The sequence below is a fragment of the Macaca thibetana genome, chromosome 20, assembly GCF_024542745.1.
Source record: "Macaca thibetana thibetana isolate TM-01 chromosome 20, ASM2454274v1, whole genome shotgun sequence".
NCBI lineage: Eukaryota > Metazoa > Chordata > Mammalia > Primates > Cercopithecidae > Macaca > Macaca thibetana.
In genome coordinates this window covers 68,317,597-68,341,513 of record NC_065597.1, presented here as the reverse complement: position 1 = coordinate 68,341,513, position 23,917 = coordinate 68,317,597, and the positions used below count along the sequence as shown (strand labels likewise).

Here is a 23,917-nt window from a genome sequence, read left to right as displayed (position 1 = left end):
TCACTGACAACCCACACCCAGGCTAGAAAGCTAGAGGAGTCTGAGGGTCCTTTACACAGAAGCAGGCTCTAATCTCGATCCTGTCATTACATGCAAAGCTATTGCTGCTGAATGGTTGGAATTGGTTCTGCCTGGGACGCAGCCCTTTACTCTGAAAAAGGAGCGCTGTGCTCATTTCAGCACTGCCAAAATCCTGGGCCCTCTGATTCAGTGTCGTGGAGTGATCATGCTTTTGCCTAGAGAAACTGTGTCTGAGAAATGGAACTTCTGCAAAATACGGCTCAGAAGGACCATCAGGGGCTGAGACCTCATTCTAGAGGCCAACAGGCTAGCTTAATGTCTACGTTAGAAGTGCCAAACTTCTCACTGCTACCCCTAGTAGATTGACCCATGAGAACTCCAGAACTCATGTAGACATGCTCCTCAATTTACAATGGGGCTATGTCCTGATAAACCCATAGTAAGTTGGAAATATCACAAGTGGAAAGTATCTTTTCGACATAGGATATTTTCACCTTACCATGGATTTATCCAGATGTGACCTCATCGCAAGTCGGGGACCATCCGTATTAAACAAATCTGAGGCTTAGGCAATAAGATTGGAAGAAGCAGGCTGCAAGGGGGCTTTCTTGAAGCTGAAACTGCGTTTTTCAGAGCAAGTGTGCTTTTTAGGTAGATTTCCCTGCCATCTGCCTTACCCTGGTTTCCCTAATTCCCAGATCTTGATCTTGTCTATTATGCTTCCCACAGCACTCACCACCATCTTTTGTACTGTACTTATTTCTTATCTGTATTATTTACTTTCTGCTGCCCCTCCTCCAGCCACTAGAATGTAAAGTGTCTGATGTCAGGGACCTTTGTTTGTCTGGCCCCACTGATACAGACCTGGGGGCTAGAACAGTGCCTGGAATGAGATCAGCACTAACTAAATACGATTCAGGTGTTCGAACAAGTCAGTGAATCAAAGTGCTTTTGATAGAGATAAATAATAAAGTTTTCTAAAGATACTTTCATGCTCGCTTTAATGAAAATGGAGACTATGTCGTCGCCCACATTAAATTTGCAAGTGAAAGTAAAATATTTCTAAGTCGCACCTTGGCGTTGCCGATGAGCTAACCCCAGTATAGATGATTACACTGAAGTTCAAGTCTTTCTTTCTAACTGGAGTTTTTCTTGCTCTGAGGTATGGCAACTCTTATAGAAAGTATTTTTTTTTTTACTGGAATGTCTGCTATTTTAACACCCTTGGGAAGTTATAATAAATAGTTATGAAAACAAGAAAAAAAATGATTTCCATTCTTCTTTTAAACTGCTGGCAAATTTGGGGGAAGAAAAAGTTACAATATTATTTTATGAGTCAAAACTTGGGTAGCTGCCTTCTGCCTAAGGAGGTTTCATTTGAAGATGACATTATTCATTGCCAATCTTCCTGTGCTTTTTCAGCTTCCTGTGGGGTATGTATAACCATTCCATTAAGGGTCCTTGTAGCTGAAATGCAGGCAGGGTGGCCCTTGAATGAATATGAACCCACGTGATGTTGAATGGCCAGACATTTTTTTGTAGAGAGATAAAAGTGTTTTCTTTCCCCACTTCTCCCATTTATTGATGTTGGAGAATCATGCCAGAGCTAGTGGACTTGATATGACTCTTTCTCAGTCTCTGTTGAGATGGAATTCAAATTCGCTACCCCTAGATGCTGCTTAAAAGACTGGCAAAGTTTTGTCTTCAAGTGAGCAATGGTTGTGGATATGATGCTATCATTTGATCTGGGGTCATTGGATGCCCTATTCCTGATTAAGGAGCACTGATGTTATCAACGAGAAAGTGTTCCTCTGGGCTCCTTAATATGGTTGCAGTGTTTATGGCGAGGGGACTTGTCCCCGTGTTTGATTGTGTTTGCATGCACTGGTGGAGGGATGTTCAGGCTTAGTTATCCAGAGAACAGAGCCTGACTCCAAATAATTTTGACGTGGATTTAGGTCGGGTTCTCATTGTTGTGCTTTGCAGATGTTCAGTGTGTCTGAGTGCGAAAACCTAAGTTGGAGGGAAAGTCTGAGCCGTTATTGCAAGATGGATCTGTGGGGATCTAATCACCACTGAGGAGTTCCAACTTTGGGGAGAAAACGGACCGGAAAATCTGTATTGTCTCAGTACAGACAAAATCAGTTATTGGGTCTTTACATAATGTATTTGTTTTTCATTAAACCATTCAGATAAAGTCTTATTAAAGTGCCATGTATTATTTATCATGTTTCTTATGAAAATGAGCTGAAGGAAAAAATTCTCTCCTCTTCTTGGGGTATTTACAGGCTTTTCCAATGCCAGCAAGAGAAAAAAATAAATAAAGGAAAGCAGTGCGAATCCGTCAGTACAGCAGATTGCTTGAGGCAACAGTAAAGAATGGGAAAGGGAGACTGAGGATTGGAAAGGCAGAATGGTTGGTCTTTTACTCCATTTGTGCTCTGTGGAGTGACTTTCTCTTTAGTTTTGTGAATTGCAAAAATAAATAAAGGCAGGTAGGAAGTGAGAGAATAAAAGAGGGAATTCTTGTATTTGTTAATCAAAGCTTGTGCCATGAATGTGACTTCTGATGCAACATACAGCAAATGTTTTTCAAACTAACCACTGCCAGCACCCCCTAATAAAAGCAGTACAGAATAGCAGCCTCTACTCTACCAATCCCCTGAATGAACTTCTGCGTAGGGCTAAGGGGTTAAAGATGCTACTGTGTCCCTGCTAAATTGATGGGATGTGTGAGTCCCAGAATGGTTGGAGGCACTGGTTCTGCAAGATGAAAAGTAGAAAGAAACAGCGGGTTGGGGCCTAGTGTTAGGCAGAGTGAAGACTTCATAGTTATTTCAAACAGAACAACAACAAAAAATAGAGCCGTGGGATAATTAGTTTTCTTTTCTTCAGAAAGCATTTTGATTAGCCTGCGAAGTGAGTTGTGCCTTGTGAACTGATGGCTGGGTTCAGAGCCTTCATTTGGCTGAGGATGTCGGGGTGAGCCCTGAGGAGGAGGGGACATTTGGGATGTCCCTGGTGGCCAGTTCCAGCGTTCTGCCCCAAATATTCTTTTGTGAGAGAGCCCCCATCCCCTCCCAGGTAGGGCTCCGTCCTGTAGGTCAGTGAGAAGATGTCAGAAAGATTTCTTTCGGGAAACCCAACAATCCAAAAAGATGCTGTTCAGACAGCTGATCCCTTGGTCTGAAAACAAAAAAAAAAAAAGAAAATCCAATCATTGGGTCAAAATCTATATTAAAAAAATATGGCTACTATTCCTGATCACGATTTTATTGCTGCCAAGTATGTGCTTTTTTTTTTTTTCTGTGAAGACCAAGGACGAGTTAGAGTCTTATTATTTTCTTTTGATTTGCAGATCACATCCTATTTTATTGCATAAAGACTAACGAAATCTACTAATGAATAATTATTACTTCATAAAATAAAGGGGAGGGGAGACCCGCTTGCAAGAGCAGAATGTTAATTTGACCAAGGAGGGCTGGACAGGCAAGAATAAAAAATAAATAAATAAACCATTGTAATTTGCTCCCTGCAGCCGACGGAGTAATCTCTTATCAGACACGGACTTCCCTACCCTGTGCATTTATAATTTGAGAGGAGCGGGTGTTCTGGGCTGGGAGAAGCCCCCTTCTAGTCGCCCCGAGCTGGCACGTTAGTCCAACAGGCTTGATTTCCACGCCAGCCTGGGCGGTTGCTCTCATTGAACAGCTCAGGGGCTGGTTCGCTGTGCTCGGGGCTGCCTGCCCAACCAAGGCGAGGCACAGAGCGAAAGCTGCGCCCCAAACGCCTGGGGGTGCATCGGCGCCTCAGTGCGCTGCTGGGGGGTGCAGAAACCTTCTCCCCTCCCTCAGCCCGAGCTCCCTCCTGCTCCCAGCCCCTAACGTCTCAGCACTCCACCTCCTGAGGAGGGGAAATCCCTTTTCTGTGTTTATTTGGCAAGGAATCGGGCAAACGCACCGCCACCAACATCTACCGCTGTAGGTCCCAGCTGGGCCATCGCGCTAATTGTCCAGCTCGCCTGATGCCGGGCACGCGGGGCGCTCGTTTGCCTGCTCACCGGCGGAGGGTTTTAGCAGACCCAATTTAAATTTTGGTGAGTCTTTTTTTTTTTTAAACAAAAAATAATAAATGATTTTTTTTAAAAAAGGCTAAGGGGAGGGAAGGAAAAAAAGGAAAAAAAAAAAAAAAATCTTTCCCCTGGACCCATTTGACAAATGAGGAGACAGACAGCATCAGGACCAACGGAGTGAGCTTCAGTGTGAGTCAAAACGTCTCTCTGTCTCTCTCTCTCTCTCTCTCTGTCTCTCCCCCCTCCCCCGTACCTCCGTCCCACCCCTTCCTCCCCTCCCTTCCCTCCCTCCCTCGCGCTATCCTTGCCCCTCTCCCATTCAGCCTCCTCGGGCGGGCAGCGCACCCCCTGCACCTTCCAGAGAAGTTCCCTCTGCCCGTTCTCTTGTCACCTTCACAGGGGCATGGGGTAGGGGGCCCCTTCCACTTTCCAGGGGATCAATAAGCAGGCCCAACAACCCAGAAAAGCCAGACGACCGCGCGAAGGGAACCAACTAGTTTCCAGGTGCCCGCAAGTGTTTTAGTTGGAGGCAGAGGAACGCCGGGATCTAGCACATCCCCAGGCAGGGAGAGCCAGGGAGGAGGGACAGGCGGGGTGCGGTGGGGGGAGGGAGGAAGAGAGAGAGAGAGAGAGAGAAGAGAGAGAGAGAGAGAGAGAGAGAGAGACAGCGCGAGCCACCAGTCGTTGACTTAGATAACCAGCAAAATTAAAAAGAAAAAAAAAAAAAATTGTAGCGCCCAGGCAGACAGCAACGTGATTGCATGCGAGCGTCCCCACTCGGGCTCGGCGGGCGCCAGAGAGACATGATGCAGCATCCTCTGACGGGGGCCACCTGCGTGGCGCTCCCCAACGTGGGCATGTGTCCCCAGCTTTCGTGTGCCTTGACTTTTATGTACTTACAGCAGGTAAGGCGCGCGTGTGCCCTCGGTGGCTGCTTTCCCCGGGGCTCGGCCAGATGGGTCCCCGTGCGTCCTGGGCTGCGCTTCGATGCCTTATGGGGGTTCTGAGGAGGGGGCTCCCGCGTTGTGAGGGAAAGGGTGGATAGAAGCCTCCCACTCTCTGTGTAGCCCGGCACCTCGCGCTGAGATGTTTCTGCACCTGTCTGAATACTTTAAAACCGCTTGATGCCCAGCCTGGGTACCCGGAGTTTGACATGGAAAACTGCCTTTTCCTTGCTACCATCTTCCTTGTGTCAGTGCCTTTCGTGGTGATCTGAGTCTAAGACCCCTTTGGTGCTAAGAGTTTGAATCTTTGTGGAGGCATTCCGGTGCCTGCAGTGTTAATTCCGCTGATTTAATAGGGAGTGGAAAGCAGAAGTGTGGTGTGTGTGGTGATGGTGGTGGTGGTGGTGGTGTGTGTGTGTGTGTGTGTGTGTTTTCCTAAGTTTGTGTCGTGCTATATTCGGTCCGCATGGGATCGGAGCATTTGAATTTCTGGAGTGTGTCAGCCCCAGACTGCCTTCAAACTCGCTGGCAATGCTGTGATGAAGGTGAGCTGTTTAGGATGTTGTCTTTGTTGGCATGTGTAAGGGTTTGTATTTTTTTATTTTTAATTAATTTATTTTTTTGTGGGTTTTTTTTCTCCCTTTCACTTCTCCTTAGTGGTCTTGCTGAGGGAGTCTGTGTTTGCTCTGTTTTCCATTCGTTGTACACATTTCAGTCTTTTGACACCTTACTCTGTTTCTCAGAATGTTGCCCTGGGACCCTCTCTGCTCTGTCATTCTTTCTTTATTGGAAGGATTGCTTCCTGAGTTGGTTCCTGTGCTTGGGAAATAGCTCAACACTGCCCTTGTAGGGTGACAGGCCAGCTCTCTGTCATTGGGCAGGGGCTGTGGATGTGATCTGAAGGGTTAGAAGGGGTTTTGTCATGCAGATGAAAATCCTTTTCCCCTCCCAGGATCTCCATCCTATTCTGTGAAGAGTTTACGGTGATTATACTCATTTTATCTGTTTTTCCATGGACTCCCTTCAAGAGTACCATTTGTTAACATGAATGTGTGAACAGAACTTCCTTTGCAAGAGTTGAGAGTGGCCCTTTTCCCCAAGACCCTCAATTTCAACCTGTGTTAAAGGAATACATGTTTTTATAAAATGTCAGGATTCTGTGTTGAACATTTGGGTGCTTTTCTATCAAGTTGGTTGCCTCCAGAAAATATTTCTTAGGCGTATTTTCTGTTGCAAGTCTTTTTGAGAACAGTCTTTAAAAAATCTTGGTAACAAATTTGTTCTTTTAAATATTATTTTATTACATTCATCATTGAGTAAATCATGCCAGGAAACGTTTCCCCAGAGAGTATTGATAACGTATTATATGCTTCATCTACAATTTCTGTGCCTTTGCTGTGGGTGTGTGTGTAAATGTGTGTGTGTGTGTGCGTTTTATACCAGTTATTTTCACCAGAAGAAAATTCTAATGAGCATTTCTATAGATGCTAAGCCTCAGCTGGATTTATCACATTATTACTATGAGTTGATCTTTTGCCTTTTACATTTACTTTTTTCATGTTATTTATTAATCAATTTGAATATCATTTACCTAACAAGTAGAAAGCTATAGGTACCCAGTGTTCTCTGTTCCTTTGTGTGGTGGTGTTGGTGCATTTTTCAAAAACACATTTATGTTTCTGCTTTCTAGATTATTAAATTGGCTTGCTTATTTGGGCACAACTTAGGAAAGAAGATAGTGACTTTGAGTGAGAGGTTATTCTTGCCATGAGAAGAACAAACATATAAGACAAACACAAAGGTTCTCAGCATCTTCCAGGCAGTCTCTCCCACGAGGAAAAACACCCCTGCTCTGGAAAGGGGAGGCTTGAAGGAAACATTGGCAGGCACAACAAATATTTAGAAGTGACTAAATCAGCATCGTGGTTCCATATAGATGGAGGGTGGATTTTGAAATGTGCTTTGGAATGCATCTCCCCCTCCCCTGAAAGGACTTGCAATGCTATCTGTGAAAGTGTTTATAATGTGATACTATGACATAATGTGGGAATGGTGTGCGTGTGTGTGTGTGTGTATTTTCTCTGAGCTTCACTGAATGCCTGAAGTATATAATAAAGGCAGTCATTTATTTTTGCCTGTCTCATTCAGAATTAGGTTTTCTTGCCCTTCCTGGAAGCTCACCGCTAGGGTGGAAATGGTATACCTGGAGTCATCTCTCCTGGCCATTACTGTCATGGTAGTTTGTTTAAAAGTCGCACGTCACTTATTTTATTTAGCAATCCAGACAATCGGCTGATTAAGAGTGTGAAATAGTTCACTCTAATCTCCACATACTACTTATCGATATGATTTATGTATCTTGTACCCACACATCACTACTATATTTTTTATCTGCTTTTAATCTGTAGCTATTATTGGATCTCTAGCTAATTTTGGTGAACAGAAGGCTAATCTTTGATCTCAAAGTAAATTGATCAAGTGGATGAGTCAGGCAACATTTATAAGTAACACCTTCACTGAAAACAATTTTATGTTATAATCGTTTAGTAGTAAACATAATTCAGAAGTCTTTGTCATTGAGGTCACCAATCACATAAGATAGTAATCAACCCACATTGATCTTATTTTGGGGCATTTATCATTCTGTTTTATAAATCCACAAACTCTGATCAGTGGCCATCGAGTCTTCCCTGAAGTATATTTTTCTGGAATGCAGTTTCATATGATTATTCCTTATCCAATAGCTAAGGAAAATGACTTCATCAAATGCTTTCTTTGTCTCAGCATGAACATCTAACCTTTCCTCCTAAATTCTCCTGGATTTATCCATAAGACAACTCATAAAAACAAAAATCAATTGGGGTGCCTCAGCATCAGAGTCTACTCTGAATGGCCAAGTGTAAGTGACAACATATCACTTTTGCCACGAATAATTTATTTATTTAGGCCGATGAAGAGGCAACTTTGACGTTTACATTATTTGACTTATCCTGTTTCACTTATTTATATGTTGTAGTAACTTTTATCTAGATAAGTGTTTTCTTACAGCTACGATTTCTTTTCTTTTCTCCTGCTCCTCTCTTTTTCTCCACATCTGAGATGTTACTACAGTTTAGAACTGCAAGGTGGAATAATGCTAAATAGTCCTTTTGGCATCTAGATATCAGACCCAGTGATGTACTCACATAGGAACACACAAATGTGTATACATACACACATACTTACACACACACACACACCCCTAGCATACAGCATATATTTTGTGGTTGTCAACTACTTTCAGATGGAACGGACAAGTAGTCCTTGGAGCAACTGGCTTCAATCTTGCTGTCCAGGGAAAGTCCCTGCCTCAATCTCCTTTCTTGATACACTGCAGTGGCTTCATTGCTGTGTCTTCTTTGACAGTGAATCTTCTTGAAGCTGAACTTCGAACTTACATATCCCCAATACAAAATCTTCCACGTTCCAAAGTAAGTACTCATGGAACCATTCTTGCTTTGAGGAATAATTCTGAATACAATTTCACATTAGGGGGCTTTGCAACAAGCTAGGTCAAAAGAGAACCTATTTTGTTTTCCTGATAGAGAAGAATAGAAAACAGCCACACATACACATGCATATATACACAGGACACAGAAATCTAGATATGATTTATTTCCATTCTAAGTAACAGAGGACAAACCTCATAGCACCCATCTCATGGTAAGGTATGGTGAGGCAACAGACAGGATGGATGATGAGATTTGTCTTCTGATGCCAACTGCATGTCAGATTCCACCCAGAGCTGGGTTTTTTTTTTGCATTGAGTTTAATGCCCTGAAAGAGGATCAGTAACGTATTAACTTAATTTTCTCTGTTCTTACACCACCATCAGCGTCTCTCAGTACTGTTCTAAGAAAGCTTCTCATCCGTCAAACCCTATTCACTGAGAACCTTTTTATCAGCCTAAATTTAAAAATAAGTCAAATGCTTAAAATCCACATTAGAGGGGGGAGAAGAGAGCCTCTAAAGTGGGCCATGCCACTGTCAATATTCGAAGATTGGTAATTTTTCCCACTTAATGATGATCCATGTGGTTTGTTTTAAGTAGTGAAGTGGTTTGTACAAAGGGTAATTCCCGGTAAATGAAGCCATTGCTCACTGTGGACATCTTCAGATCGAAAGCAATTGAACTGAAACCTGCATATCAACGCTTTCTGTCTTTAATTAGAAAGTGATTCTCAGTGCAGAGAATAACCTGGGGAAGATGGGCTCTCGCACGAAGGCTGCAGGAAATGGGGAGGGTGGCCCCATGCACCAGCCACGGTTATAAATTTTGGAAACATTAGGTAGGTCATAACAATTATGGCTGTGTAGAAAAGTTCAATTCTCATTGCAGTTACTTACCTTGTGTTACTCCATCTGATGATTTATAGGGGGACAAATGGACAAATGGCATTTTATCACATTCTTTCTTTTTGGCTTAATCCCATGTTGATTTATTAGATAGTGCTGTGGACTGGGGGTAGTCAATAGTGTCAATAACGCAGAAAAGAATTAGGATAGATTAGCTTCATGTCTGAATTGTTTAAAGGAATTTAAGTGGCTGGAATGAGCACATTTCCAGGCCCAGGTGGCTCCCTGAAAGAAGAAATGTTCCTCGGTCTCTTTCTAGTGAGATGTCTTATGTCATAAATTGGTTAACCAGTCTTTCTCGTTTCTCTGATCTTTTCCAATTAAGAGAAGGTATGAAATGTTAGGCTGTTATCAGCCAGGCAAGGCCCACATTTCAGGTGAGTTGGGGGTCATCTGTGCTTCTCCGCTTTGGGGAACCTATGGAGGGCCTCGTGTTGTGGACACGGACTGCAGGGCCACGTGGGCTGTCTCTGCTTTAAAATTACTTAATCCAGCAATCACTTGTGAAAATTGTAAGCATCTGTTCATCCACAGACCAAAGCCTTGTGCCATTTGCCTGCTCTGCCTGCCATTTCGAGGCAGTTTCTGTGTCAGAACATGCAACTGGCCGCTCCTGCCTTTGCCCAGCTGGAGAAAGTCCGTGTTATTAGTGCTCACCTGCCATCTGTTTTTCTTACAGCTGACCCTTGAGTAATTCTCCAGTAGCTGATGGACTGAGGGTAGACAATCTTTTTTAGGGTTTTCTGATTCATTTAACCAGGTTCTCTGCCCCAAGAGGAAACATAATGCTTGTTTATTCATATTGGCCAGGTAAAAACAGTGTAGTTTGTCAGGCAAATAATAGTCCTGTGGAAGGGAAATAAATTGCAGCATTGTAAACAAAATCAGGTTGCTGCCTCTGTGCCTAAGGGGGCTGGGTGATGAGCAGGACATGTCATCCTGCGAATGAAGCAGAGCTGACAAGTGTGGGCGTAATTGCCCCATCTGCAGAGACCTTTTTAATGGACGGGGAGAGGTGTCCCAGTGTGCTGTTTAATTCAATTAAGAAAAGCAAAGAAAGTTCAATTCATCAATAAAGTTTCCTATTTCCGGGTGCTGCCCAAGAGAACTCTGCCGGGCTGAGCATTGGCCCATGGCTTTTGGCATGATGCAGCTTGCCTCACCCGGCCCTATTGAGGGCACCTGTGTCGGATAGGGTCGACTCTCAGGCACAATAGCTCAAGAGAGCCCTGGCCCCGGCCCTTTAACCATGCTGAATACAGGCGAGCTAGAGAAATGAACAATGGACCCACAGGCCGTCTCTGCTGGGAGACACGGCTGGCCAGGGTTCTCCCTGAAGGATCCTGAAATTCAGTTCCTGAGTCTGGCATACAATTAGGAAAGAGCTTGTGTGGTTGGAACGTCCTGGCTCCTGAGAGGGTTTGGGGAAAGAGGCTTTTCACTGCTGTTTCTGATCTTCCTGTCATGCTATAGCCCTGATTGATTGATCCCGGCTGAAAAAGAGCCAGGATTTGGAACCAGGTTTGGGCAGGCAGGAAGTAGAGAGAAAAGGTTGACCAAAACTGTAAAAACTGACGTTAACTGTGGAGCACCCAGAGTCCTGTTGGTATGTTTTATCAAAACTTCATCAAAGGGCATGCTTATTAACATGGAAATAATTAACGTGATCTGGTATTTCTCAAACTTCAGACATTCAGGCACCGCTTCTTAAGTTCTGCCAATCTACCCATTACCAGAGTTGATATCTACTTAATATTTTAAAAAATTAACTTATGTGTTAAACATAGATGTGCCCAAAACAAATAAAACATAGTCATTGAATCACACGTGTGATCACTTTCCCATCATACATGAAAGTGTATGTATATTCATTCACCTGTCCATCCACCCATTCCATGTTGATGGAACTCCTGTTAGGTTTATGGAACTCCAGCTGTACTTCTAGACTCTCCCAGGGAGCAAAGCAAAGGCCCCTGTCCTCATAGATAGTCTGTTATGTTGTTCATCTCTGTGCCATTTTGTGAACCGTACATGCAGTACAACACTTTGGAACACTTCCACTTGGCCTGCTGGATCGCCTGGGAATCCTCTGCCATGTCTGGTCTGGAATTACTCATTCCCCTACCTTGACCCAATTTGCAAGGGGCAAGACTAGAGTTAAGTTCTTTGTGCTGCTGCTTTTTTCCCTCTGCCAGATCATCAGCCAGTAGTGAACAATAAAGGAAAATAGCCATACATTCAACGTCTACATCCCAAGGAGGGCTTTGAGATGATAGGCCTGGGACTGGGAAGCTGCTGTGGTCCTTAGCCCTCAGCCCTCAGCCCTCAGCCCTCAGCCCAGCTCTAGCTGAAGAGCAGTCTTACCTTGTTTTGATCCTTTTCTTTATGTGTGTTTAAACAGAATCAAAATTAGGAAGTGGAACTGGAGTGGAAAGCATTCAGAAAGTTAGTGTGTGTTCCCAGGGATGCAATGAATATTTTTTCTCCCCTTTTGCAGCCATAGAAAAAAGTACAGGCAGCTGTAGGATTTAAGTGACTCCGATTTCCCAGACCTGATGAGTAAATGCATAAAAGGTTTAGTCTTGATTAGCCTTTTCTTTTTTTGGCATTTGATGTTTGCTCAGGATTCACCTCAACGACCAGTTTCCCCTTATCAAAAACAACAAATATCCCCAGTTTTTCCCTTCGGTAGATTGGCTTCCTCTTGCTCTGCCTGAATCCAGCATGGGGCAAGCCCTGCTCTTTTGGAAAGGTAAGACCAATATTGGTCCCTAAACCCGGAAGGAACAGTGAGGTTTACACACTGCAGTAGCCAGCTGTCCGTCTCAAGTGTCTGACAAAATTCAGATGAAAAACCTCGATCTATTTAGAGCCAGCTGGTGCCCAAAGTATAGTTTTTTTAAAAAAATTAGAGAAAAGAAACCCCAATGTTTCTGAAGTTGTATGTAGGACAGAAATCATGAGCTGAAGGCTTAATCCCAACTCTGTTATTCAATTAGGTGATCCAGCTGAATTGAGCAAGTCACTTTTTTTCTTCTTTTTTTTGATTTGGGGCCTTAATTGCTCCTTCAGAAAAACAGGGATTAGAATAACCATTTCATACTGTTCTTTGTGAGATTAAGTAAGATACAAATGGGAACACTTAGCTCAGTGCCTGGGATGCAGTGAGCAGCCTATAGATGTTTGTTAAAGAAATGAAGGAAGGGCCGGGTGCAGTGGCTCATGCCTGTAATCCCAGCACTTCAGGAGGCAGAGGCAGGCAGATCACTTGAGGTCAGGAGTTCGAGACCACCTGGCCTACATGGCAAAACCCTGTCTCTACTAAAAATACAAAAATTATCTGGGCATGGTGGTGCACACCTGTAATCCCAGCTACTTGGGAGGCTGAGGCAGGAGAATCACTTGAACCCAGGAAGCAGACGTTGCAGTGAGCCGAGGTTGGGCCATTGCACTCCAGCCTGGGCGACAAGAGTGAAACTCTGTCTCAAAAACAACAACAACAAAGAAATGAAGGAAGGAATGTGTTAAAGAAACGTAGGATTTGCTTATTAAAGCTGGACATAAACTTCTGTTTTCCATTTCTCTCAAATTAACATGATTAACGCATCCACGGCCTGCCAAGGACACAGACACAAGGGACTTGGGTGTCACTCTGGAGCTTCTTGATTCCACTACCCTGTGTGGGGGCTCTTCTCTTTCTTCCTCCAGCGAGCTGTCAGTCCTGCTTGTGTCACTGGATTGTAATATGGCTACACAGCTCAATTAATGCTCAGTGGCAGGAGGAGGGAAAATAAAAATTGTCTTGCTCTTGTCAGTAGCGAAGTTATTTACTTTCAAAAGCTGACAGAATCACACTGCAGGGCCTTCATTTATTTCCATTCAGAATGTCATTATTCTGTGATGCCAGAGACTTGGGCACACATTGAAGTTTATTCCCATAAGCTTTAATACGGTGGGGCCCTGCTACAGTGTAGATTGTCACCCGGGAGAGTCTGGGAGAGTCTGGCGGGGCTCTCTGGGGGCCCCGTGCTGCCTGGGTGCTTGGCATTGATGTCTGGGAGGGTGCCCCAGTTTCAGGATGGACCGGGAAAGCTGACGTGTGCATTTTCAGGCCCTGGATCTGTTCTAGGAGAGGCAGCGTGTTCCCCACTGCTGCGTTTCCTTCTGAAGCAAAAGAAAGAGGTGTGGGACTCCTAGTTCCACATCACTCTTCATCCGGGCCACTCCTGGAATTTCTGAAAACACAACAGCGCCTCCTGAAAGTGGCTTTGCTTTGGATCTATCTATTGTCTCTGCTTAAAGTCGCTGACAGATTCTCTCAACCAAATAATCTGTATAAAACTATGCAATTTTTTTTTTTGTTTGTTTGTTTGCTCTCTTTCTTTCTTCCTTTTCCCCCCTAAGGGTTTGCAATGAGCAGTGAACACGGGAAGGGGTTGAGTGGAGAAATTCTCTTTTCTTCAGGGTGCAATGGCAGAACCTTCCACTGGGGGTCTCCATTTAGAATACGTGACTCAGGATTCCTGAAGACTCTTTTTTCCTTTCTTCTTTTTCATCTTTCTTTTTTTCTTTTCTTTTCTTTTTTTTTTTTTTTTAGGCTCTTTTTGGTTCCATTCAAAAAATGAGGCTCTTAGGAGGGGCGGCTTGTAAGACCATTTAGGTAACCAGAGAAGCCAGCCTTCTTCCACCATGATGATCATAATAATAAAATAATTAAAATAATGAAATAATCAATAACTTTTATGGAGTGCTTTGTGACAAGCACATGACTAAGCACTTTTACATGGATTATCGCATTTAATCCCCCACAAAAAGCCTCCAGGGAGTTGAAATTAATGGCTTCATTTTTAGATGCAGAATCCAAGGCTTAGGTGGGAGAGCTGATATTTAAAACCAGACACTTTCGCCCCAGAACCGACACTTAGAACCACTATTCTGTACCATCACTATATCCTCCCCCTCACTGTGCCAGCCAGGCTGGTTCTGTATGATTTACAGAGAGACCTCTGCCAGGCTCCTGCAATGGAAGAATAGCTCCAATTAATGGAGTGGTCCTTCTCTTTGCCTTTACAGACAGGACTTGTCAAAAGGGGAAAGAGTTCAGGCGACCTGTCAACTTTGAAGCTCTTCCCGATTTTGTTTTTTAAGTCATTATGATTTTGTCTAATCAATTGCAACAAACCATGAGGCTGTTGGACTTAGGGAGGAGGAGGGAGAGAGGAAAGAACGAGGCTGTGAGAATCATCGGCTCTGAGAATGATGGAGTGTATTTCTTCGCAGCCAATTCCAATCCCCAAATCCCTGTTGTACTGAGGAGCTCTCCAACTAACAGAGGAAACGCAGTCACTGCCTGGCACCGTATTAATGATTTATATACCCCGCACCACTGCTTTTGTTCACTTGCGGGGCCTGGTCGTGTTCATAAAGGAATTTCAGGGAGTGGGGTCCTGCCTTGCCATGCTGTTTTGCTCAGTGCAGTGAAGGCTGCTTCATCAATCAAAAGAATTTAGTGCTTTACAACCTTCCTGAGCTCTGAGATGGTGTGCGCCTGTGCGCGGTTGTGTATGTGCGTGTGTTTAATCAGATTCACTTAGAGACATTTTCATTGCCTTTCTATAAAGAATGAATGAAGAACGGGATGTGATCTATCTTAGGTGTTTCAGGGTTGATTGGTTTGTTTCACAGTGGCATCACGGCCCTATTTGTTTCCCATTTGGTGTTTATGCTTTATGGTGTTGTCTGCGAAAAATGGGCTGACACTCTTTTATTAGCATAAAGAGATGCAGATCACATTAGAATCCGCCATCCTTCTATATCACCAAAAACAACAGGCAAGGGAGAGGGCGAGTTGACTGTAAGCCGAATCACCATTCGTTCACGACAAGTCAACAGGAGCTTGATGTGATCTTTAAACAATGGGGTTTTTGAGGCTTTTAAAAATGATTCTTTTTCAATTATTCACTGAAAAACAATGCTGCTTCGTTTTGCACGTTATCGAGGACATTTATTTTCTGGATTGGGAATTGTGGATGTAGGAAAGTTTCTTCTCTTGAGTAAGCCATAGAAAGCTCTCATTTTAACCTCAGCTTTTATTTATTTTTTTTCCTAATTGGAAGAAAACACATCATATCATCATATATTTTATTTGGAGCCCTCAATCTGTCTTTCAAGATACCAGCAGAGAAAAGCTCTATTTCTTTCTTTCTTTTTTTTAATGGATTGCATTTGCACTTGTTTTCTTAATTATATCATGCGTTTCATTTTGTGTGTGGTGATATTTCTTTCCCTATAGAACTGAGAACTGAAAACCAACAGAAGACAGAGTAGGAGTTTGAGGGGGTAAAACAGAATATTTAGAAAATTAGAATGATACTTTAAATATTCTAGTCAACAGTAATCTTTTTGTCTATGATGAAATCTTGATTTTAGGAAATGCTCTTGAGTTAAAAAAGAAAGATACGTAAAGCTTTTAGGAAATAAACATATCAATTTAGTCAAATTCTTAAATGAATACATGAAGGAATAAATGCAAAGACAAATGATTAAAGCCCAACTCTACCCTACCTGCACCCAAACTGGGGCTTGAATTTGTTTTATAAATGTGAAAGTTTTAGCTATCTGGTTCTTATTAACATTTATGCTTATAACATTTTTTAACTGTCCAGTATGCTTGTCAGTAGTGATGAAATTGAAGCAAATATTCATTGTGGAAGATTGCCTTTTACAGGCTTCCTGAAAAGTGGAGAACACAGTGTATGTGTGTGTGTGTGTGTGTGTGTGTATATATATGTAAATAAAGAACATTAAACACATTTTTCATCATGGGAAATATGATACAGCATTTTGGACTTGGAAAGCAGGTGTCCAGCAAATGCAGTTTACATTTATATTGTACTGATTTTTGTATTTGTGTTTGTTCTCTATCATTTGAATCCATGAGTGTCTCATTGTTTTTAATTATGTCTACATGGCACAAGACAGCAGTCAACATCTGCTCTATTGTTTACTTGGTTTACATATATCTTTGATGGGTTACTAAACAATCTATTTTTCAAAACCCAAACAGAAGAAACCAGCCGAACCCATATTACGGCATTTTGTAAAGACCCATTATGCAATTAGCACTTGGGATTTGTGCAAAGCTGGTGATTCACCCAAACAAACATCCCTTTATTCTGATAGTTCTTCCTGGCTTTGTGAGAAATATCAGTTTCCAAAAAAATAAAATCACATTTCCTCTTTAATCATGCAGCATGCCAAGAAGATTATGTGTTTATATGAGGGATGGATCCTTCACTTTGTGTATCAGAGAAAGATCAACTTTCCAAAATAATGATGTCTTTAATTCAAGGCAGCAGTTACTGTATTACATAAGACAACTATCTGCTTACACATAGCAGACTTGTGAGAGTTATATGGTACTATCGGAGAAGAGAAATGCTATGTTTTTAACCGTTTGTATAATCTTCCTAACACTGCATGATCTGTTTACGAAAGACATAGCTGGTCATCTCTTGCAAGACACGTGAGGCCCAGAATGATTAAGTCACCTCAAACCTCATTCTTTCACTTAAGTCAATGGTTAATAATTAATTTACACGCTCATTCATGCAACACATCCTTATTTAGCCTCTGCTCTGTCTCAGAGATTGGGTTGGTCATTGAAGGGACACAGACAAGGAAAGCAAGTGTGCTTTTCTTCATAGAGGTTACAGGTCTGTGGGAGAGAGACAGGCCGTGAGCAAGTGATCATCACATAACTGTGCCTTGCCAGGTGTGATAAATGCTCTGAAGGAAAAGAGTAGGAGTTGGATTCAGGGGTGAGGGAAGCTTTTTCTGAAAAAGTGACATCAAAGCTGAGATGGAGTGGGAGGTGGGCAAAGGGGTGGGGTCAGGGTGGAAGACAGGATTCACACTAAGGCACTGAGCGTGTGTAGTGCCTGTTGCACGCCTAGGTGTCCTCAAGATGCTGGAAAAACAAAGGGACCAGGGAGCCAGTGAGAGAGGGGTAAAGAGACAGAGAAGGGCCAGAGACCCCTGGGTTTTGGAAATCTTGACATAGGGTTGGATTTTTTTTCCTGAGAGGAATGAAGAAGGAAAACACACACAGACACACACACACACACACACACACACACACACACACGCGCGCACAATAAGAGGGTTTAGGCAGGAATCAAATGACCATATTTAGCCTTTTACAAAGCCGGTTTGGCTTTTCTGCTGAGAATAGAGAGAGACAAGATTGAAAGCTGAGGACGGGGTTGTTAAGTAGGAAGCCACTGTGATAATGCTGGTGCGAGCTGATGGTCGCTTGGAGTAGGAGTGGACAGAAAAGAAACAGCCAGGAGTAAAATATTTTGAAAATCAAGCCTGAGATTCATCTTCAAAGCTGATGTTCAGCCTGAAGAGAAGAAATGCAACTCCCTGAAGTCAGACTTCGGCAGGCTTTGGTGAAGTCAGGTGGCACTGACCTGGGTGGTATAGGGCTTCATGGAAGAGAGTGACAGGCTGGTTTCAGCATATCTTAGGCCAAAGCTCCCAGAGCTCAGAATCTCCATTTGAGCTCTGCCATCACCACCACTATCACCACTGTCACCAATCCATTGCTATTATCACCACCACTATCACCCTCGCCTTTAGCACCATCACCGTCACCAAGCAACTGATCTCATATATTAGTTGGTAGCAGTCACCAAAGACAAAGTCATTCACCAGCTTGGCAAGGTGATCTCTAGCATCCCACTTCTAACACAGTGGTCGAGAAGTGGGGAGCCAGTTTTATGAAATGTCCAGTGAGCAGTACCTCCACCCACTGCCTCCAGCTGCAGGAGAACAGGAGTGAAATGCATTCACGTGAATGTGAAGCAGAACTGACTTTGAGTCTGAAATAAATTACAAATCTTATGGGCCTCCGACTAGCTCTGTGGGCATGTTTCTCAACTTCTCTGAAGTTTGATTTCTCCATTTATGAAATAGAGGTTACAGCAAGACCACGAAAACCTAGCATTGTTAGGAGCATGGCATGAGCTAGTTTGTATAGCACCCCAGGATAGTACCCAGCAAACGGAAGGAGCTCAATGCCTACTTCTACTTTTGATGCTGCTGATGGTGATGGTGAAGGTGATAGTGATGAGAGTGGTGGTGACTGTGGTGGTGATGGTAGTGATGATGCTGATGGTGATGCTGTGGAAATGGTGGTGGTGGTAGTAGTGGTGATGAAGGTGATGGCGGTACTGTTGGTGATAGTGACGGTGCTGATGGTGATGAAGTGGTGATAATGGTGGTAATGGTAGAGATGGAGGTCATGTGGTCATGGTGGTGATGGTGATAGTGATGTTGACAGTAGTGGTGGTGGTGATGGCCATGGTGATGGAGTTGGGATAGTGGTGATGGCAGTGATGGTGGGTGATAGTGTTGGTGATAGTAATGGTGGTAGTGATGGTGGTGCTGGTGGCTCTGGTGGTAGTGACAGTGCTGATGGTGGTAGTTGCAGTGGTGGTGGTGGTGGTGGTGGTGATGATGATGTTTGGTGATGAGAATGATTCTGGTTAGTTGCAACATGGTAGAATAGTTTCACACGTAAGTACCTGGATTCAGATTTGGTTCAAGTCTACCACTTACCACCTGTGCACCCTTGGGCAAATTATTTAGCCTTTCTGTGTTTTCATTGTCTCATCTGTGAGATGGGAATGACGATACTCATTGCCGGTCATTATGAAGACTCAATTATTTAATGTTTGTTAAAATCAGAACAGCGTTTGTTCTTAGAAACAAACTCTTAAACCGACATAGAGAATGTTTTTTAAAGAAAGTGTCAGTGCAGAATACAGCTTTTAACAAAAAGGTACCTAGTGGCTGCTGGACTTTTGCTTTATTCTTGATTTTGCTTTTTATAGCAGGCTGAAAAGGCTGTCTTTGCCTTCTCTCAACCGCCAGACCCACCCCCCCCGTCTCTCCATGTGTTCTGCGTAGAACAGGTGTGTGGTGAGCCGGAGTTCTGGCAGAGTGCAACATGAAAAAGACTCCCAGTAATTATAAAAATAACAACGAAGGCTGCTTAGCGAGGTAGGCAGATGAGCACACCACTAGCCAGAATGATAAATAGTGCCTGCAAATGTTAGGTCTCTGTGGGAGCATGGGAACATATGGGATGAACCACACTAAAAGTTGGGCATCATTGGTAAGTTTTAGATGGTTAAGGCAGACCAACTCCAGTGCCAATTTTTTTCTTCTTTCTTTCTTTTTTTTTTTTTTATCCTAATTTTAAATCCTTCAGTTCCCTTTTGTCCCTTTGTTCTATTTTGGTCCTAAAAGAAGCATTCATCTTTGAGGCCAGCCAGGGAATCTCCAAGGAAGTGAGGTCTGTGCAGTAATCCTAAAAACAAATGGCCACCCTGGAGTCTGTGAATTTCCATGTTGAGCTCTATTCAATATTGTTGGGGGAGATGTAAATGAATGTGGTAAATATTTAATGGAATGCTGACATGTTGAGTCCAGACCTATGATAGGTGGGTGTGTAGAAAAATTAGTGCCTAACCAGCTCAATAAGTTTACAAGCATTTGTAGAAGAGGCAAACAACTCTTGTCTGCCAAACATTATTTAAAAAGAAGACGTGGAGGGTGGTAGGTTGATTTCAGGTCAGTGTTTGTATGTCTGGGTCTGAATATAGTTTGGAGACTGTACAATCTGTTTGGCATGGCTCTGCAGCAGTGGGATTTCTCTGGAAGGATATTTTGGAATTCTTGTTCACCACCCACCATGCTTTTCCTGGGCCTCAGAAGAGATTTCAGCATCAAGGCGAGATTTAGAATGTGGGCACCTGAGTGTCGGTACCAGCTCCTTAATAGATTTCCAGGATTCCTTACTTAGCAATTACATCAACATCCTTGGTCATGTGAAGCAGGCAGAGGAAAGGAAGTAGGATTTGGGATCGGGCAGGGGTGGCTTTGACTTCAGACCCTCCCCACTCAAGTTGCCACGAATGATGTACGGCCTCTGAGTTCTAATATCCTCATTTGTAGAATGGGGCTATTATGAGTACCAGTACCATGGACTTGTTAAAAGACTGGATGAGTCAAAGTCTTGGAGGTGCTTAGAACTGTGTTTGGCACATAGCAAGACCTCGGAAAGGGTTTGTTAAAAAATTAAGCAGAACATATCTTCTAGGACTGCCTTTTATGCAAGGGTATGTACATGGATGCATTAATCTATTTTTTTTTTTGACAGTTACCTTTTCTTAAATTAATTTTATTGTAAGTTCCAGGATACGTGTGCAGGATGTGCAGGTTTATTACACAAGTAAACGTGTGCCATGGTGGTTTTCTGCACCTATCAACCCGTCACCTAGGTATTAAGCCCCATATGCATCAGCTGTTTATCCTGACGCTCTCCCTTCCCCCACCACCCCCCACAGGCCCCAGTGTTTGTTGTTTCCCTCCCTGTGTCCATGCATTCTCATTGTTTAGCTCCCATTTATGAGTGAGAACATGCAGTGTCTGTCTGGTTTTCTGTTCTTGTGTTAGTTTCCTCAGGATAATGGCTTCCACCTCCATCCATGTCCCTGCAAAAGACATGATCTCATCCTTTTTTATGGCTGCATAGTATTCCATTGTGTGTATGTACCACATTTTCTTTATCCAGTCTATCTTTGATGGGCATTTGTGTTGATTCCATGTCTTTGCTGTTGTGATTAGTGCTGTATGCACTAATCTTACAACCACTTTTGTACTAGTCTAGAATCTTTTAGTTTTAATGGGCAGACACCCAATTCAAACTAGCTTAAGCGAAAATGGGGATGTGTTGATTCATGAAACTGGAATAACTGAAGGTCAATCAGTAGTAAGTGAATCATCATTTAAACGCTCAGCATTCTAATTGAGATATAAACAGATGTGATCATAAGAAACACCATGAATAGCGCTCATACCCTTACAAATGGAGGCAAGCCCAAGGAATATTTTAAGTATGTTGTTATATTACTTAGAGCAACCCCACAACAACCCTGTCAGGGGAGTATTACTGCCCCAGATTTATAAGGGAATTAATTGAGGTTCAGAAAGGTTAAGTAACTTGCCCAGGGAAAAACAGCCTGAGATTTTCAGAGCCCAAATTTGGACCCAAACTTGTTACGGCTTCAATAGCTGAGTTCTTGACCAATATGATACATTGCTATTATGATAAAAATAAGTACTTTTTATTAGCAAACTGGAGACCAGAGAAATATATATATGTGTGTGTGTGTGTATATATACATACACACACACATACACATATTGTTTGTTTGTTTTTTGAGATGGTGAGATGGTGTTTCACTCTTGTTGCCCAGGCTGGAGTGCAATGGTGCGATCTCATCTCACTGCAACCTCTGGCTCCTGGATTAAAGCGATTGTCCTGCCTCAGCCTCCCGAGTAGCTGGGATTACAGGTGTGTGCCACCATGCCCGGCTAATTTTTTGTATTTTTTATAGAGATGGGGTTTCACCATGTTGGCCAGGTTGTTCTTGAACTCCTGACCTCAGGTGATCCACCCGCCTCGGCCTCCCAAAGTGCTGGAACTATAGGCGTGAGCCACCATGCCTGGCCCGGAGAAATATATTTACAAAAAAAAAAAAAATGTGAAATACATGGAAAGGCAGCATAACATGGGATTATGAATGACACCAGATTCACCCTTCACAAGCTGTGTGATTTTGGGCAAGTTACTTAACCACTCCGTGTCTCGTTTTCCTCACAATAATATGAGGATAGTCATAGGACTTACCTGATAGGATAGTTGTGAAGATTAAGTGAGTTAATACACAAAGGGGTTGGAAGATGTCTGGCAAATAATAAATGGCATATATAGTTTATTTTAAAATATTTTAAAATAGATTGTCATGTAAGAGCCAGAAAGGAAATGAGGTCACTCAGGGTGGTTCCTCTTTTGATGTCCCCAGGGTGTCCCACAAGGACACTGCTAATCTGGGAAGTTGAAAATCCCACCTGTCAGAGGCTCTCTGTTGCCTCCAGCTGCCCAGCCATGACATCGCAGAGAAACCATCTTGCAGCAGACAGCCCCTTGGCTAGTCCTCTCCGATGAGAGGTTCAGCTGCACAGCTTGGTACAGCTTGGTTCTGGGTCCCTCACATCTCTGTCTTGTCTGCAAAACTAGGCTGTATAGTCTCTGAAAACACAGGTTTATCTGCTACCTCCTTTTCTCCCCCAGTGCTGTGTTTGGTGGGTTCTCAGTGATGACTAATACCCGTTCATTGGTCTGATAATTTTTTTTTTTCCTGGTCTGAAGCTGGAGAGAAAAGCTTCAGCAGAGAGAAACCATCTCCTGTTCTGAGATGACTGCTAGTTATTGGGCAAGGCAATGAAAGACGTGTTTTGCAGTTCTTAAGCACAGACTTGCTTTTACAGTACGGGGTGCCTTAGCACCTGCCCATGTTGTTTGACCTTGTTGCCACCTTGAAAACCTGCCCCCTGCCAAGCTGTGGTGAGTGCTGACTGGCAGGTTCATATCATCAAAGTCACAGTGCTGGTAAACACGTCAACATGATTTCACGTGAGAACAGCCATCCGAGCTGTAAATATGAACCCGTCTTAAGGGATTTCGACTTTACCCATGCCTGTCCTTAGTAAAAAGTACAGCACATCTTGGCTACCTACTTGAAAACCTGATGGACAGTCAGAGGCTCCTCCAGAGTCCTTTGGTGAATTTCACAAGACCCATCAACTTCCTACAATGATGGGGAATATTTGGGGAGTTACATGCAGTTTTCTGGGATGAGGGCACAATTCCGAGTGGTCCAAGCATCAGAAATGAGGAACCACAGCTTCATCACTAGAAGAGGTATTGATTTGGGAAAAAAACCAAGGAGAAATCAGCTCTCGAGGTGGAGATGATGCCTCAGCTTCACAAAGAAAGGGCAACCTAATAATCGCTTTATCTGTCCTCCTCCTGCGTTCCCCTCCCCATTTGTTTTCTCCTCCAGTGGTTACTCTTTCCTGGTGTTCCCTGGTGATTAGCCCATTTCCATGTGCCTCAGACTTTCTCTTGCTTGAGAGGCATTTCTCCACTTCCTGATGACTCAGTGGAGGGTGGTGTAGGTCAGCTCTTCTCCAGCCATCAAAGTCTTGTCCTCCTCTCTCTGCTCTTTGGATTTACATTCCTTTACCTTTAATGGCTGTTAGCGTGATTGAGATTGACTGAGGGGTGGAGAGTAAAGGAGATGAAGAAACCACTCAGCTTGAGTTAAAATGTCCAAGCAAAGACCAGGCACTTGGCTCATGCCTGTAATCCCAGCACTTTGGGAGACTGAGGTGGGAGGATCGCTTGAGCCCAGGAATTCAAGATCAGCCTGGGCAACATAGCAAGACCCCTGTCTCTGAAAAAAATTTTAAAATATTGCCAGACGTGGTGGTATGCACCTGTAGTTCCAGCTATTCAGGAGTCTGAGGCAGGAGGATTGCTTGAGCCCAGGAGTCGGAGGCTGCAGTG

At 43.3% G+C, this 23,917-nt stretch overlaps 1 protein-coding gene across 8 annotated transcripts in view; it reads left to right on the top strand.

Annotated features, from left to right (window-relative positions):
• Nucleotides 1–23,917, top strand: part of RBFOX1 (RNA binding fox-1 homolog 1) — a 2,487,135-nt gene that overhangs the window by 2,076,841 nt on the left and 386,377 nt on the right. The window contains exon 1 of one of the 8 annotated variants that reach the window (XM_050774304.1): nucleotides 4,313–4,998. The exons of the other annotated variants lie outside the window; for them this stretch is intronic. Coding sequence (XP_050630261.1) covers nucleotides 4,855–4,998 — 144 coding nt within the window. The 5' untranslated portion in view covers nucleotides 4,313–4,854. Of the gene's footprint in view, nucleotides 1–4,312; nucleotides 4,999–23,917 lie in introns of those variants that run through there. 8 annotated transcript variants of the gene reach the window in all.